General features: G+C 48.2%; 1 protein-coding gene across 2 annotated transcripts in view; it reads right to left on the bottom strand.

Annotated features, from left to right (window-relative positions):
- Window positions 1-17932, bottom strand: part of LOC134319208 (filamin-C-like) — a 31659-nt gene that overhangs the window by 3428 nt on the left and 10299 nt on the right. For both annotated transcript variants that reach the window (XM_063000255.1, XM_063000256.1), the window contains 32 exons: window positions 17793-17919; window positions 16701-16837; window positions 16424-16617; window positions 15565-15678; window positions 15336-15479; window positions 14788-14911; window positions 14526-14686; window positions 14070-14160; window positions 13336-13505; window positions 12593-12710; window positions 10850-11710; window positions 10532-10705; window positions 9138-9300; window positions 7921-8081; window positions 7653-7820; window positions 7420-7543; window positions 7065-7221; window positions 6778-6967; window positions 6633-6656; window positions 5604-5848; window positions 5391-5490; window positions 4995-5135; window positions 4377-4505; window positions 4099-4272; window positions 3452-3613; window positions 3134-3337; window positions 2873-3025; window positions 2673-2795; window positions 2335-2577; window positions 1186-1452; window positions 950-1087; window positions 269-384 (listed from right to left, as the gene is read on the bottom strand). In XM_063000255.1, coding sequence (XP_062856325.1) covers window positions 269-384; window positions 950-1087; window positions 1186-1452; window positions 2335-2577; window positions 2673-2795; window positions 2873-3025; window positions 3134-3337; window positions 3452-3613; window positions 4099-4272; window positions 4377-4505; window positions 4995-5135; window positions 5391-5490; window positions 5604-5848; window positions 6633-6656; window positions 6778-6967; window positions 7065-7221; window positions 7420-7543; window positions 7653-7820; window positions 7921-8081; window positions 9138-9300; window positions 10532-10705; window positions 10850-11710; window positions 12593-12710; window positions 13336-13505; window positions 14070-14160; window positions 14526-14686; window positions 14788-14911; window positions 15336-15479; window positions 15565-15678; window positions 16424-16617; window positions 16701-16837; window positions 17793-17919 — 5597 coding nt within the window. The remainder of the gene's footprint in view (window positions 1-268; window positions 385-949; window positions 1088-1185; window positions 1453-2334; window positions 2578-2672; window positions 2796-2872; window positions 3026-3133; window positions 3338-3451; window positions 3614-4098; window positions 4273-4376; window positions 4506-4994; window positions 5136-5390; window positions 5491-5603; window positions 5849-6632; window positions 6657-6777; window positions 6968-7064; window positions 7222-7419; window positions 7544-7652; window positions 7821-7920; window positions 8082-9137; window positions 9301-10531; window positions 10706-10849; window positions 11711-12592; window positions 12711-13335; window positions 13506-14069; window positions 14161-14525; window positions 14687-14787; window positions 14912-15335; window positions 15480-15564; window positions 15679-16423; window positions 16618-16700; window positions 16838-17792; window positions 17920-17932) is intronic.

The raw sequence follows: 17932 nt of genomic DNA, 5'->3' as shown, positions 1-17932 counted from the left end.
ATTTTAAAGACCAGCAGTGGCAGCTTGGTGGTGGTTGGTGGGCTCTTAAATGTTCTGGATGACTTGTCACTGAGCTCTTGGAATACATTTAGCAGGCTTATTTCCAAGTTTCCAATATTCGGTGATACTAGTTCTCACTGTGGTTCTGTGGAATCCTAGAGCCCTAGTGTCTCTCATGTGCCGAATGTGTGAGGCTTTTGTGATCTATAAGTGGTGTTAGAACTATAAACACTGAAACATTTGTAGGTTCCATTTTTCATGCTTGTACCTGCAGGCTGGTCAGCGTGAGTCTACGTGCTTCATCAGACAGTTTGGCGATGGGTACGGTGAAGGGACTGTCGGGGATGTGCTCACTGTTAAATTTGATGGACACTTCGTAGTCACCTGACGATCAGAAAAACACACAATTACACAGATTTAATGGGACCTGCTTTGAGATCTCAGGATTTCTAACCAAACACTTCCTCAGCTGTATCTCCTCTACTGCTGCACACCTTGACCCTGACCGGGGAGGGCTCAAACTCAAGCCCCCACTGATAGTGTGTAGGCGACCGCTTCTTTTCACCTGCACCAGGCGGGTTCACACAGGGATCAGTATCACGTACAGAGAGTCACGCACTGCTCTCCATTATTCACCGTCTCTGTGCAGCACCTAGACCGGCCAGCAGAGGCCACAATTGTCACTGCAATGTGAAATCCCTTCAAATCGTCCTCCCTCAGACACAGCCGATCATGTCTGTGTACGTGCCTAGTTGGCTGATAGCAGACCTGAGAACTAAGCGGTGGTGAGCTAGCATATTAGACCACTGTGTCACACATACTAGTCTGTAATTAAATAATTAGACATAAACAACAAAAACAGTTTGAGGAAGGCTCAGTCCTGTTACAGTTTGACTTTAAAGTCCATGAGGACATGTTAGGTTTGCATTATGGAGTGTGTGTGATGTACCTGGTTCCTGTACGATATAAGAAACTCCACAGGATCCGTCCTTCCTGTCCTCAAAGTTGATTTCAGCCTTGCTGGGACCTTCCACGGCGATGGACAGTCCTCCTGCTCCAGCCTCTCTGGTCCAGATACTGAACTCCGCTGTGGAACGAGCGAATCCAGAGCAGTGAGTCAAGTATAGAAGTATTATTTTGTCACTAGTAATTTCGGTTCAGCTGTTGTGTGTGTCGTGGACGTACTTGGCACTCCGGCGATGCCCCTCTGCAGCCCGGTTCCCCCAGCACGTACTTTATGGGCCCCTCCCTCTCCCAGGGGCCCCACGGTGAACAGGAAAGGGCTGCCGGGGACGTGATTGCCTCCGTACTTCACGCTGACCGTGTGAGAGCCCATCTCGTTGGGGACGAACCGGACGCTGTACGTGCTGTTATCACCTTCCACGATCTCGGCATCCATCACCTTTCCTCCAGGACTCGTCACCTGAGCCGTCATGGTCTGAGATCCCGTATCTGCAAAACGTAGAAGAGACAGGAAGTTTGATACGCAGTGCACTACTAAAAAATAGAGGGAACATCTGATCTATCTCGTCCAAGATTGTAATCTGAAGATCTGCTGGGTCAGAAATATTTAGACTGCACCTTGGGTTCGTTTGGTGGTGTAGGAAGTTCTACAACGTCATGTAACTTTGTGGCATGGGCTCCTAACTTCTTATTACTCATACTGGTTAACTACAGCATATGACTTCTCTGTGCCCATATAAATAAGGGCTAGTTTGACTGAGCCACAAGCATTACGGTGGTAAAGTCTATGAAGCTTTGTACAGATCTCAGAATGCAGATCACAGATCCTCAAAAGTCCGCAATGTCACTTGAAGCCATTTCTAAACAACTTCAGCATTCTCTTCAACAAACTTCAACATTTTCTACATGGAACAGTGGTCTCTGTACCAAGTTTGGGATGCAAACTGACACCGATACTTTATTCTAAGAGAAAACATGTCCGGATGTTCAAGTGTTCCTAAGAAACAACCAAAAGAAACAGGTCTGCTATCAATCAGAAGCTGCTGGTGCTGCTGGGTCAAAAACTTTTGGATGGGGTTTTATGGGCAGATTGAGCTATGATCGAAGAAAAAAAGGTGACGCATTTAAACCCAACAACACTGCACCTACCGTAAGGTGCTGGTGCATTGCTGAAAGAGGACTAAATAATGAAGGAGGATAAACCTCAAAATTCATCAACTTTAGGTACTGTTGGGTGTTCCAACACAACAATGAACCAAAACACAGATTAGAACTGATTTTGGAGAGAATAAGTCAGGCTAAAACGAAGCTCTTGTGATGCTCCTGACCTCAACCCTGTCGATTCGTTCCCCTTGGTGACTACTTCCTTACCCTCAGGTTTGCCGGTGAGGGATCCAAAGCTCCCGAAGCTCTCCCTGCCGAGGAAGGATCCGAACACATCTCTGAAGGGATCGCCCCCGACCTGGGTGCTCTCCTCCATGTGAACCTCACGTTTGGTCTCTCCGGCGCGGGTTTTGCTGATCTCGGTACGCTCCGTACGCGTGTAGGTGTGGCTGCTGCGCGTGAACGTTCGGGTCAGACGCTCCTGAGCTGAAACCATCTGAAACCAGTTGCCTAAAGACAGGAAATGAACCACAGATCAGAGAGATGGTGAACCAGGTACCTCTGAAGTACCACTGCTGGATGGAACATGGACGTCTTGGTGTTACCTGGGATTTTGAGGTTGAGGTCACACAGGCTTCCCACCGAGGCGATGGAGGACGCTTGTCTCCTCCTGGTTATGCTCTCCTTCATCCTCCCTTCACCCGTCACCTTCACCGTGAATGGACTCCCTAAAATAAGGGCAACGGTTAACCCGCCTGTCTGGGACGAATCCACCAAGTGAGGGATCCATGAGACTCTTTCGTACCTGGGATATGTTTATCTGAAAATTTGATGTTGATGATGTAATTTCCTGGTTCAGTGGGGCAGTAGGTCACTCTGCACGTACCATCCTCCACATCTTCACACTTGATGTCCACTTTGCTCAGACCCTCGATGGACAGCCCCAGTCCTCCATAACCTGGGACACGGCAAGGATGATTGGTCAGTTTTTGGATCTACTCAATTTGCCCATGCTGTCTGGCGACCTGTACCTGCTGCACCTTTGCTGGAAGAGAATCCGTCTCACCTGCGTTCCTGGTATCCACGAAGAACTCGGTGAGGCTGAAGGTACGAGCTTCGGTCAGTCCCTTGCCGTACGCTCTAACCCGGCTGGCGTCTCCGATCTCGGATGGTCCCACCATGATCTTGAAGGGACTGTTGTTCACGTGTTTTCCACTCTTACGTACACTCACCTCATGTTCACCCACCTCCTTAGGGGTGAAGGAGATACCTGCACACACATGAACACACACAGGAAAACACCCCGGGTGAAGTCCTACACATCGCTGGTTTTATGTCATGCTCTTTATTATGAAGATGGTGTAAATGTGGGTGCGAGTGGTACCGATGTGTCTGTTGGGCAGAGTTTTCAGAAGGCACGGTTGTTCTGCTCCGGATGGCGCTCTGATGCTGGCATTGAGGGAGCTCAGATCTGTCTCACTGATCTTCAGAGAAACATCAGCTGCTGATCCAACGTTCAGCTCAGACGTTCTTAAAGAATCGTCACCTACAGACAACGCAAATTAAATTCTTTAATAACCACAAAAACATTACAAAACCATAATAACTCTAATCCTCGTATAATTCGAATACAGTCCTTACATAACCTCAGACTTAATAATGACCTAAATACTATAACCCAAATAAACCCTAAACCTATTATAATCCAAATATAACTTCAGTTTAACCTCATACTTAATTATGATCTAAATATAACCTTACTCCTTTTAATCAAACCCCAATAATACTCTAATATAACCCTAAACTTAATGTAACTCTAACTCCAATGTAATCCTATTATAACCCTAACCCCAATAACCCTAAACCTAATCCAACCTTAATGTAACTCTAATCTAACCCTACCCCTAATAACCCTACCCCTAATAACCCAAACCCTAATACAATCTTTATATAACCCTAACCACATCATAACCCTAACCTTATCTTAATCTAACCCTAATCCTGTAGCTGAACCCCACCACGTGGTGGTACCTGTGATTTTGGCGGTAAAGGGGCTGCCTGGAATGTGTTTGCCGTCGAATCTGACGATGACGTTATAGTCTCCGGGCGAGGTGGGCAGGTAGGACACCGTACACGTTCCATCTTTATTATCCTTACAGCTGATCTCTGCTTTAGACGGTCCTTCTACAGCCAGCGAGAGTCCACCTACACACACACACGTGATGACCCGAGGTTAACAAAGTCTGGCGGTTCTTATAAGGTACCTCAGGTGTGTGAACTATAAACCATATATTTATGGACGTCTTTACCTTCTTTAGCGTTTGCGGTGACCACAGTGAAGGTAGCGGGTTTGTTGACCATGCCATGGCAGAGGCCGGGACCGTACGCCGTCACCATCCCACTGTCAGCAGCATCCACATAGAACTGCAGAGGACTTCCTGTAAGAGTCCATCACAACCCACAGATCCATCAGCTTCACTGACGCCATGAGAGACCGCACTGTGATGTCATAACTCACTTCTTTTCAAGGAACAAGTTACATCTAATCTGTTCAGTCCAACCAGGATCTCACCACCTTCTTATGAGTCTAAATATTATTATAACTTATTTACAGTGTAGTCGTGCTGGTTTCTACAACCCCAGTGCCAGAAAAAGTTGGGACAGGGGGCCACTGTACAACTGGTAAGTTAAGGGAATCTGGTAATCATTGTTAGTTCATAGGTTAACGTCCTGGACTGTTGATTGAAAGGTTGGTTCACTGTTGCCTTAGAGTTCTCCGGTTATTTAAAATAGCCCGAAGCTCCACCCCTACAGAGGTCACTGTGGTTACCCAAATTCAGACACTAACTTTAAAAATATAAAAAATTAAGGATCATATAATTATACAATGGTTAGTGGATCTACACAGGTGAAACAGAAAGTGGTACCTGGGATGTGATTTCCGTCGTATTTGATGTCCATTTCGTGGAGCCCTCTCTCCGTGGGGACGTACTTCACCGTGATCGTACCGTCCTTGTTGTCCTTGATCAGGGAGCGAGCCGTTTTACCTGAAGGCATGCGCACCTCTCCTGCAACACCCACATACACCAGGAATTAGAAATGAGCCATCGGGTGGCGCCACGGTCTGTTACGCTCGCCCACCACCCTGCTGCTCTATCGACTGGCTGGGTGTCTTTAAAGACCTGACTGGCTATGTCTGAGCGGGGTCGAAGCCCTGCACCAGTCCAGGGTGTTCCTGCCCTGTTCCCAGTGTTTCCAGTAAAGCAGTTAATGAAAGTGAAATGAAACCCTGAGGAACCATGATGTTCCTCTGCGGTTCTTACCAGTGAGCACTCCCTGCTGTACGCTGAAGGGGATTAGCAGGTTGAGAGGACGGAACATGGGCTGCTTGGTGTCCACTGGTACAACCGGTTCCTTTGTGGCCTACAAGGAACAGAGAACGACAGTGTGGACCAAGAAGAAACAAGACGAACCAAAGGATGGAACCATGGAACAGTGTAAGACCGCCCTGGAACCCTTGGTCCTGCGGTGCTAACCTGTACAGTGAAGGGACTGTTGGGAATGTTCTGGCCACCGAAGCGGATGGTGATGACGTATTTTCCCGCTTCTGGAGCCGTGTAGTAAATATCGAAGGTTCCATCCCGGTTTTCCATGACGTCCACGTCCAGCTCGCCTCCGTTCGGTGTACGAACTTTACACGTTACCTTTCCTTTCCCAGCAGCCTTAGCGTCCACGCTCAGTACCGTCTCCTCGTGCATCTGGATGTTCGGCCCCAGAGTCGCTGCGAGGGTAAAAACAGACGACGATATCAGGAAGCTACTCGAGTGACTCTGTCTTTTATAGTGGAGGATGAACAATGTCCAAAAGTATGTGGACACCCGAGCGTGAGCTTGTTCGACACCCTGTTCGAAAGACATGGGAAGGTCTTTCACTAGATTAATAATAATTTGTGAGCTTAGATGTTTGACAAGAAGGTCTGGCTCACTATCAGAGTTCCAATTCATCCTGTCAGGACTGTGCAGACCGCTGAAGTCTCTCAACACCAAACTCATCAAACCAGACCACGTCTTTATAGACTTTTGCATATCAGTAGCGCTATTTCAACAGAATGTGGCGCTATCATGGCGTTGACAGTAACCTCTATCCCAGTATGCGCGTTTGGAAATGTTTACGCTGTTTCAGAATCAGGGAAGAACTTTATAACGAGGCCGACGTGCTGCAGTTTATCGATCTGTAGCTGCTGTGATGCTTCATGGTGTGAAATGCAAAAACTCCCTCTGCAGCAGTAACGACATCTTCTGTTTTACCTGCTCTGTACCTGATTATTCTCTCCTTCAGCTGCAGTTTTGTGTTTTGCTGAACTGGCACCTGTTTATCACTTCCCAAAGAAAAAAGAGGACCTATGGTCACTCTACTTTTGCACAGAGGCACAGGCATTGAAACAGGAAATAACCTTCCCAAAATTGTTGCCCCAAAGTTGAATTGTTGCGCCTGAACTTGATAATTGGGGGGGTGTCCACATACTTTTGGCCAAATTGTGTATATTAAATTAACGAATAACTTACAGACTCCATGTCCTCCAATGGACACTAAAAACAGAGTGAAACATAATGTTTACGTTATAAATACGCCAAGAATTGATGCTAATTACATAGACAGAGAACATCACCGCTAGCTAATGCGCAATACATGACGCTAAAGCTAATTTACCTGAGAGTAAACACTTGCTGGCGTCTCCGGTCGGCATGGCGTGAATGGAATACGGTGAGAAGGGGATTTGATCTCCTCCGTATTTGATAGTGATGGTGTAGCGGCCGGTAACGTCAGGTACGTAAGAGACGGTGTAGGTGCCGTCCTTATTATCCTGTATGCTAGCTTTCTTCGGCTTTCCTTCAGGATCCTGCGGGATGAAATATGATAGAGCGGTGTTGAGGAGCTAGCCGCGAAGTAAACATGGCGCGGTTTTGAATAAATATCTCAGTACTAGGTTCACTCACCAGAATCTGTACTGTTAGCAAACCCTCTCCAGCATCGCGGGCATCGATGGTGAACTCCACCGGGATACTCGCCGCCACCCCTGCAGAGTCCAGACCCGGACCGCTCGCCTTTACCTTACTGGCATCGTGAACTGGACCGGCGTGGACCTTAAACGGACTGTAACAAAACCACGTGAGTTATGGATTCTTTACTAACACGCTCGTACTAAACAGATGCTCAAACGTTAACAGCTAGCGTCTTTTTATTTATGAGTTCTGCTCACACCATCGAGTGACTTAAAAAACATAAACATTTATTTGACGCTTGGTTGGTTTAGCAGTCTGTTACACCCGCCCACCACTTAACAAGGCTGACCTGCGGGGGACGTCCTGATCAGCGTATTTAACCCCGATGCTGTAGGGTCCCTCCTGAGCGGGCGTGTACTTCACCGTGTGGGTTCCGTCCCTGTTGTTCCTCACGGTCACCGGTTCTGTAACTCCTGAACCAAAACAGATCCATTAAATCCACTTTATTATAAACTCACAAACTCCAGCAGCAACAGTCAGTGGTGCTCGAGATGAAGCAGCCCACTGGTGTCGGGTTCTAACCTGTGGGTCCGTACAGCTGCACGTCCAGAGGTGCGTTTCCTGCTCTGCTGCAGTCCACAGTGAAGGATTGTGGGACCTGAGCTCGAACTCCACTTCCTAATCCCGGTCCTGAACACTTCACCTTACTGGGGTCCACCACGTCTCTGACGGGCACACGGAACGGACTTCCTACAGCACACACACACACACACACACCTCACTCAGGTTCGGATGATATGTAACGATGTTGAATAAAGTGCCGTCTATAAACTTCTGATCCCGCTCGTACCTGTGATAGGTCTCCCTCCGTACGTGATGTTGATGTCGTAGTTTCCTGCGAAGAAGGGAACGTACTCCACGCTGCAGCTCCCGTCCTTATTATCCGTGCACGACATTTTAGCCTCGGACGCCCCCTCGATGGTCAGACCCAGCCCCCCTGTACCTGCACCCCTAAAACAGAGTGGGGGGGCAGGGGGGTTAATGATGACAATCCCTCAACTAACATGAGATTGTGCGGTAAAGAAAAAGTAACTGCCCCCCTTTGTGATTGAGTCGATTCTGTTCCATGTTTAGGGCAGCTGTAGCCTAGCGATTATGGTACTGGGCTAGTAATCGAAAGGTCGCTGGTTTAAGCCCCACCACTGCCAGGTTGCACTGCTGGGCCCTTAAGCGAGGCCCCTAACTGCATGTTTTTGGACTGTGGGAGTAAACCCACGTGGGCATGGGGAGAACATGCAAACTCCACACAGAAAGGACCCGGACCGCCCCGCCTGGGGATCGAACCCAGGACCTTCTTGCTGTGAGGCGACAGTGCTAAAATACACTCACAGTACTGTAAGTCACTTTAGATAAAAGCGTCTGCTAAATTCCGTAAATGTTTAGTTCACTGGAGATCTCTCGCTGTGGTTCGGTGGAGTCCTGTAGCCTCAGAACTAATATAATGGAACATTCTGGAATGTTTCTGATCTAGACCTGTAGGATCTACAAGGTGGCTGACTGAACAGCCAAGAGGGAAATGACTTTACCACATGGGTGATATAGGTGTTGGATAACTTTGCTCGTTATATAAATGAGCTGCTGTTTTCCAGATGTGCCATAAGAAAGGGGGGTGAAACAGCATTCTTAAATTTAAAATTTGAACAATTTGATTCATATTGGGAAAAATGGGTTAATTATGTGACACCCCTCAGGCCTGATTTTATTTTCACAGAGTAATGTATAGGTTATATATAAAAATTCACTCCCTAATTGTACATAGTTCATTTAGAAGTACTTTTAATATTGTTGTCGCTATTGTTGTTATTATTATTGTTTTTTTCCCTCCATGAATGGGAAGAGAGGGATAGAGAAAGGAAATATTGAAAAAAATGTATAAAACTCAAAAAAACAGTTTGTACTGAAAATATTGTGATGTTAAATGTCAATAAATAAAGAATTTAAAAAAATAAAGGGGGGGGGATGAATACTTTGTCACAGCGGGTGAATACCATGTGAGAGTTACAGTACCTGGTTTCCACAGTGAAGCAGTTGGGTTTATTGGTGAAGCCGCTCTCCAGTCCGGGGCCGAACGCTCGAACCCGGGCGGGGTCACACCCCTCCACCACCGTCACCTGGAACGGACTCTTAGCAACCGGGACGTCGTCATATAACACCTCGATCAGGTGCACACCTGCACACACACACACACACACACATCAGAGTCAGACACGAGAAGGCTTGGTTCACAGTCTGTGTTCCAATTCATCCCAAAGGTTTTCTGCAGGATTGAGGTCAGGACGGTTCGTCTACAACAAACTCATCAGATCAAACCTTACTGGACCTCACACTGTTCACAGAGGCAGAGCCATGCTGGAATAGGAAAGGGCCTTCCCTTAACTGTTCCCTACCCAATAATTAATAAAGGTGTCCACGTACTTTTGGCCACATCATGTATTACAGTAACGGTCACGTCTGCACTAAAAAACACGTATCAGAACAGACGTGTTCCGGTTGAATCTGGTGCAGGAGGAACTCTGTGGTGTGACGGTCGGGTTTCTCATGAGCTCTATTTATAACAATGATCTGATACCTGTGGGTTTTATGGGATGGGGGGCAAAAACACCCCCATTCACCCCCCAGCACCTGCTGTTCTCTATCTTGTATAATCCCGTCGTATTTAAACTGTAAACAGGGATTAGCTGGGCATGGCGGGGTAGGGGGTGGGGGGTAAACAGACGGGGTGAACCTGTATATTTTTTAAATGAATCTCCGAGGCTGCAGAAGTTTGATACGTTCTCCCACCCCAGCACGACTCTCCGTACGCCATACGGCTCTCTGTGAGGATCCACCTCCGGCAGGTGAAAAGAAGCAGGTTTCTTCTGTGTGACATTTGGGGAGTTTTTTATGCCACCGTCGCCCTCAGCTGCTCATCAGCACGTTTTGGAATCTTAAGAGTTACTAAAGTTCTGTGAACCACACAGCTGATGACATTTAATCCCACCATATCATTTTCTACCGGTATATCAGTACTGAGGCACAAATATTATATATTATACTTATTATTATTATACGTCACGACTATCTGGGTTTCCCCCCTTTAGCTCCCAGTTTAGCCATGTCCATGTCCAGCCTAGTGGTTAAGGTACTGGACTAGTAATTGAAAGGTTTCAGGTTCAATCCTCAACACTACCAGGCTGCCACTGTTGGGCCCTTGATTGCTTAGATGATATACTGTCACAGTGCTGTAGTCGCTCTAGATAAACTTCTCTGTGAAATGCTGTAAAAGTGTTCATTGTGAATGCGCTGCTGCCTGCCCGAACATCCGCTTTCTGGTTTTTACTGGTTTCTTTGTTTTCTCTAGTTCTCTAGTCTCCTCAGAGGATGTGTGTATCTGAAGGTGTGGTGTGTTGGTGGTATCTCACCGTCCTCGTAGGTGGTGTACTCCACGCTGTAGGTTCCGTCTCCTTTATCAGTGATGTAGGCGTCGGGGTTCGATCCGGACGGACTCACGATACGAACTTTAGCGTGATTCCCTCCACTTTTACTCAGAGAGTTACAATCCACCATGAAGTGTGTACTGACTTCTCTTAGAACTCCTACACACACACACACACACATTATCATTATTCAGCCACAGACGTCTCCAGATCCCCAGCATGATGTACTGCAGCTTTAATCTATTGATTTCTATTATTTTCTGTATGTTGGTGCTTCACTTTGACCCCCCCCCCCCCCCTCACCTGTAGGTTCTACCCCGGGTCCGTACACTTTCACCCCGCTGGTATCCACCGAGGGTTCCACCTGCAGACGGATGGGGCACTTGGGCACCATGACGCCCCCGTAGCGGATGCTGATGGTGTAGGGTCCGTGTGAGGAGGGCGTGTAGGTCACGCTGAAGGTCCCGTCGTTGTTGTTGAAGATGTGAACCTCGGCTTTGGCCCCGGAGTCCGACACGATCTCCACGCTCAGCTCGGCGTCTCCGGCGCGGCTGCAGTCCACCGTGAAGGACGCCACGCTCCCCGCGGTGGCATGCTCCAGCCCGGGGCCGCTCACCACCACGCGCCCCGCGTCCAGCGCCGGCCGGACCTTCGCCACGAAGGGCGAGCCTGGCACGTGGGCGCCGCCGTACAGGATGTTGATGCTGTAGTCGCCGGGCTCGGTGGGCAGGTAGGAGACGGAGCAGGTACCATCGCCGTTATCCTGACACTCGATCTTAGCCTCGCACGGCCCCTCCACCGTCAGGCCGAGCCCCCCCACGCCCGCACCTTTAGTGTCTATAGTGAACGGAGCGGGTTTACCCACGATGCCACCCTGCAGGCCGGGACCGAACGCTCGCACCTTCGAGGGGTCAGCGGGCATGAGCGCCTCCACGCTGAAGGGACTCCCGGGTACAGGGTTCCCATCGTAGGTCACGTCCACTTTGTAGGGTCCCTCCTCGGGGGGGAAGTACTTCACGCCGGTCTCCTCCTTCGCTCGGTCCGGCTCCAGCTTACAGGGAATCGGGCGTCCAGAGGGCGAGACCATCTTCACCCCCACGTCACCCTGTCCACCCGCACCCCGAGTGTTCACGGTGAACTCCTGATCCTTACCCACCTCCACCTCTGTACACACACACACACACACACAAGGCATAACCGACATTGTTTACATCAGTAAATTACACCTGCAGCACATTTCAAAAAAAGATGGGACGGGGCAAAATAAGACCTGTAGAATGTTCTGGAACTTTTTACAGGTGACAGGTGATTGTCCAAACGTTCAAGAACAACGTTTCACAGCACACTGTGGGTCTGTGTGAAAACCTATCGACCCGTCCTGCTCCCCACTACCTACCTGATCAGCTCCTCAGTAGAGAGGATTCTAATCAGACCTGGAGCTCATCATCAGATTATTTAGACGCTCTACTTTTATGTCAACACAGTTTTAGCTTACTAAGCTAACACAGTTAGCATCAGGAAGTTCAACCCGACGCTAGCACTCTCCCTGACACCCCAATTTACTAATAAACCCACACTCGTATAATTACACCTTTATACAGATTACACATCAACCAGAATTTATTTACATGTGAAAGGAACTCTGTTGGTTGCTCCATTTTGTTAAGAAAAGTCGCGCCGCACTGAATGCTGGGATTGATCTTCAGCGCTGAGGAGGCGTCGGACGCTCCCTCGTTATTCAGTCAGATCATCACTCAGAATTAAGACGCCTCGGTAGGAGCATTTTAAGGGTTTTATAATTTAGACACGCCCTCTTCTCAGGAGTGTAGGATGATGGGAAATAAGTGTGTAGAGAGAGAGCTAGGGTTTCACACAGACCCGATGACAAGTAATTTAAAGATTTTACCATCTACCGTCCATAATATTATTAAACTTTCTACAGGTGAATAGGAGGCGTGTGTTAATCCGAGGCTCTTCTGGCCTGCAGGGGTCGCCAGAGCACACAGAGTAAACTTTAATAAACATTTTCATTAGTAAGTGACTCACTTTCGTTGAGATCTTGTACTCGGACCTTGTTCAGGTCCAGAGGAGGAGCGACGCTGATGTTAAAGGGACTTTTGGGAACCGGTTCTCCTCCGTAATTCACTGAGATACTCATGTTACCCTGAGAATAAACACACAGAGCAGAAGGAATTCATGTTATACACACGTTATAGATCATTTCAGATTTAATATCAGTGTAAACATATCTTTTTATTTAGGGAAAAATTACCGGATATTAAAACATCAACTGAAACGTAGATCATAACTCTGAGATTTTATATTAAATGTAAATGATCGGCGACTTTGTTTTAGTAACACGTTTATTTCTTAAGTTTCTGTCCCATAAACAAAACAAACAAACACACGTGTTTTTTTTGTGCCTTTTTTTAAATTTTCCTCTCGATTTAGTCATATCCGATTCCCCACTACTGCTGATGATCTCTGACTAACCCGTGTGCAGCACCGACCGCTTTCTTTCATATGAAGATCCGTATCGTGCACAGAGAGTCACGCACTGATCTCTGTTATCCCCCGTCTCTGTGCAGCACCATGGATCAGCCAGCAGAGGGCGTCACTGCAGCAGTTATGAGAGAAAACACCCTTGGGTTCTCCCACCCTGACAGTAGAGCCATTTGTATAGGTGCCCAACCTGCCGGTAGCAGAGCTGAGACACCGGTGCAGGTTTCTAATGTGAGCGGTGATAACGATGTTTTTAGCTACATTAACACCGTTAGCTAATATCAGACCTGCAGTAGCGGCGTGTACTTGACGGTGTAGGTGTAGTCGTGATTATCGATGATCTCGAAGTCCTTGACGGCGTTTCCCTTCGCTCCGGTGCTGAAGTGAACCTCAGGTTTGGCTTTTCCTGCCCCCTTGGTGTAGATGGTGAAGTGGGTCGGGGTGCCAACCTGCACGCCTGTAAAATATACAATTAATGCTAATTATTATTTCATTTATTCATCAGTGCTAATCACACGCCTGCTCACTGTTCTTATTCTGATCTCATCGTTCCTCACTCTGACTGACGAGGTTACCTACGGTTCCTCCACGGTTCCTTATAGTTCTTCTTGAATTCGTCCCTAGTTCCTGGTTCATCCCTAGTGTATTTATAGTTTATAGTTCCACTATAGTTTTGCATAAGTTCCTATCTAGTTTCTCTGTAGTTCTCTTTGTAGTTCCTGGTTCCCTCTCTTGTTCTTTCCTAGGTCCTAATTCTACCCTAGTGTAGTTCCACCGAGGTTCCTAGTTCCTCTGAGGTTCCTAAATCCACAGAGGTTCCTAGTTTCTTCAAGGATCCTAGTGTCTCCAAGGTTTCGTGTTTATAAATGGTTGTTTCTGCATCAGCACCTCGGTTTTTCCTCCCTTGTCTCTAGTTTTAAAGTTCTTTCCTAGATTGTAACTAACTAACTAGCTATTTAGCGTGATGACCGTGCAGACTGAGCCTACGCTGGTGTAGATTAGCACATGTAGCATGACTAGCCTGTTTTGTTGAGTCCGGGACCCTCGGCTCTCACTTTTCCAGCATCGTGAGACGGTTCCACCTTCACCTTAAACGGACTGCTGGGAATCTCCTGCATTCAACACAAAACACCCTCGTTTATTAGTGAGTGTGTGTGTGTGTGTGTGTACTGTGTGTGTGTGTGTGTACTCTGTGTGTGTGTGTGTACTGTGTGAGTGTGTGTACTGTGTGTATGAGTGTGTGTGTGTGTACTGTGCGTGTGTGTGTGTACTCTGTGTGTGTGTGTGTACTGTGTGAGTGTGTGTACTGTGTGTATGAGTGTGTGTGTGTGTACTCTGTGTGTGTGTGTGTGTGTAGTGTGTGTGTGTGTACTGTGTGTACTCTGTGTGTGTGGGGGTGTGTGTACTGTGTGTGTATGAGTGTGTGTGGGGAGGGTGTGTACTGTGTGTGTGTGTGTGTGTGTGTGTACTGCGTCACCTTCTCAGCGAACAGCACCATGACGGTGTAGCGCCCCGGGGCGGGCGGGGTGTATTTCACAGTGAAAGTGTCGTTGTCGTTTTTGATGATGTCGAAGTCGATGTCGGCCTCGCTGGGTCCGACCACGCCCGCCGCACACTTTATACCGATACTCACATCACCTGTACACGCCACACACACACACACACACACACACACAGATGGTGTAAATAATCTGATCTGTGTTCAGTAATAATAAAGTAATGAAGTAAAGATGTCCGACCCTGTCCGGCGTCACCACAGTCCACGGTGAAGTACGTCGGCTCGCTGGATTTCAGCCCCGTCTTCTCCACCCCGGGACCGTAAACCTTCACCTCATCAGGGTAACAACCTTCACCCACCAGAACCTACACACACACACACACACACACCATCAGATCCACGTCTAATAGATCCCTCACCTTCACACGCACCATCAGTTCAACCCCCTGTGAGGTACCTAAGACGGGCGCTAAACAGACACACGATCACGTCTGAGGAGGTTTTGCCCTCTTGTGGCTGTAACAGCGACCCCTGCTGTGTGTTCGGGGCGTCGACATGGTCCAGAGGTCACCAGAGTGGGGGATTGTTACATGTATATGGAAAGTCACACTGTGCCCTCTGTGAATAATCCAAATGCAGAGGGTGCATTTCAGTCACATTATTCTCCAGGATGGTCCTGCTGAGTTCCTCTGGTTCCTCTCAAGGTTTCTCCTGAAGTTTAAGGGAGCTCAAGGGGGGGGGGTTGTTTTGATTTCTGTTGTTAGCGTGTGTGTTTGTGACTCTGCTCACCCTGAAGGGACTGTTGGGGACGTTGACTCCGCCCCAGCTGATGATGATGGTGTGTTTGATGGGTTTGGTGGGAATGTAAACACATATGAAGGTTCCGTCGCCCTTCTCTGTGATCTGGATGTCGATAACACACCCCTCAGCATCCTAAACACACACACACACGGGAATAAAATCACCACTGCTCCAGGACCTCTGGGTAATGAGGGAGGTTCGGGGTGTGTGATGGTACCTGGGCGTAGATCTTCAGCTCTCCTTTTCCCGCCTGTCGGGCGTCGATGGTGAACTCGGCGGGTTTATTAACGATCACGCCGGTGGGCTGGAGACCAGGACCGAACGCTCGAACCTGCAGGAACATCGTCGTTTAAACACCGTTTAACTTTTCATTCATTCATAGAAGTGCATCCTGGGAAATGTATTTTAATCATCGTTCTATTTAAACACAACACTATATGGTCAAAACTCTACAGCAGCAGTTTGGGGAAGGACCTTTATCAGTTCAGTGTGCAAAACGAGGTCCATAAAGACTTAAGTGGCCTGGACTGAGCTGTGAGATGAATTAGAATGCCGACTGTGAGCCAGGACGTACACACACGTGGATCAGGAGCTTCAGCTCGTCTTCACATCAAACATCAGAACGTCTGATCTGCTGTTGGTACCAGACAGGCAGGGCAGTGGTGGCTCAGTGCTTATGGTACTGGAATAGTGATCAGATGGATGCTGGTTCATGTGAACCAGTGCGGCCGCATTTCCACCTTCAGAACTGTCGCTCACTGGATGTTTTTCACTGGACTCTCAGACAGTTGTATTAAAAACATCGCAGCAGCAGATCAGACGTTTTTTCCTTCGTTTGATGTGAGGACTGTATACATCCTGGCTCACAGTCGACATTCTGATTCATCTCACAGCTGTTCGGTGAAGTTTATAGCTCACTGGAGTCCAAACCAGAGTCTGTATGAACATCGTTCTGCACACTGAACTGATAAAGGTCCTTCCCCAAACTGCTGCCGTGTATTTTTTGGCCGTGTGGTGTGAGAGGTTCATGTAAATGTGGACAGCTGTAAAATATCATCGATGTTTTTGTGCCGCACCTTTTCGGGGAAGACGTCGGCGGGCGCCGGGAGGATGTGAGCCATGAACGGACTGTCCTTAATGTCCTCGTCATCACAGATCACGTGCACGGCGTAGTCGCCCGGCTCGGTGGGCCAGTACCGCACGTCACATGACCCGTCGCCCTTATCGTCGCACTCGATCCTGGCCTGGGACGGACCCTCGATGGAGAAGCCTGTCGGGGGAGGGGGGACCGGCCGGGCGTTAGCATCGTTAACCACGTAAACACACCCACGTTCACTTCGTCTCGTCACTCACCCAGAGTCCCGACCTCGGTACCCACGGCCTCCACCACGAAGTCTGCGGATTTACCCACCACGCCCGTCTCCAAACCCGGGCCCCAGGCGCGCACCTTCTGTAGCCCCGCCTCCTTCCCCACCACCACCTCGAACGGGCTGCAACACACCAGCGCACCAGGATATTAGAGAATTTATAGTACAGATATTTCTACAGTAATTCTATTAGTGCCAAAAGTATGTGGACACCCCCCGTTAATCACAGAGTGTCTGAGTTCCTTCCCTAACACACTGATAACCGGTGTAAAAATCATCCTTCACATACAGTAAAATAAATCATATACATCTTAGCAACTTTGTGGCAACACTTTAGGGAAGGACCTTTACAAAGTGAGGTCCATAAGTGCATGGACTGTGTAGTTTGGTGTGGAGGAACCCCTCCAGTGGCCTGCAGAACCACAGAGCCCCACTAAAGCACCATCAGGATGGACTGGGATGTCGGTTGTGGACCAGGTTTCCTCACATTTTGACAGAATGGGCAAAAGTTCCAATACACACACTCCAAAATCTCATAATCGTATAAATTCTTGTATTAATTACTCAGGGTTTGGTGTCCACATATCTTTGGCAATGTAGTAGATAGACAAAGAGGCAAGAGTAGCCTAGCAACTAAGGTAACGGACTGGTAATCACAAGGTCGCTGGTTCAAGCCCCACCAATTCCAGGTTGCCACTGTTGGGCCCTTGAGCGAGGCCCTTAACCCTTAATTGCTCTGACTGTATACTGTCACAGTACTGTAAGTAAGCATCAGTTATAAGCTGAAATGTAAAATAGGTGCAGATTGTGGTATCATGCCCACCTGGTGTGCCATTATGGCCCAGCAGGGGGCGTTGAGGCACTTCATGTGCAGTCTCTGCACCTCATTAAGCATTAATACACTTATATACTGGACTTTTTCTCCAGTTCATCCATGGTTTCTGCTGTAACGGGGCACTGAGCACTTCGCACCTCACCTGGGCCTGGGATGAACCCAACTGTCTGGGTTTGGTCATATCCCATGCCCTTTTGTTTTGTGCATGAAAAATTCAAATGTGTGTGTGTGTGTGTGTGTAACCTGCGTGGGATGGCTTGTCCTCCCCAGGTTATGGTCACGGTGTATTTTCCGGGTACAGTGGGGTGATAGTCACACTCGTACACCCCATCACCAACATCCCGGACCTTCACCGGTACATCAGCGCCCTCTACAACACACAC

Source organism: Trichomycterus rosablanca, chromosome 8 (assembly GCF_030014385.1).
Source record: "Trichomycterus rosablanca isolate fTriRos1 chromosome 8, fTriRos1.hap1, whole genome shotgun sequence".
Lineage (NCBI taxonomy): Eukaryota > Metazoa > Chordata > Actinopteri > Siluriformes > Trichomycteridae > Trichomycterus > Trichomycterus rosablanca.
This window is presented reverse-complemented; position numbering and strand designations above follow the sequence as displayed.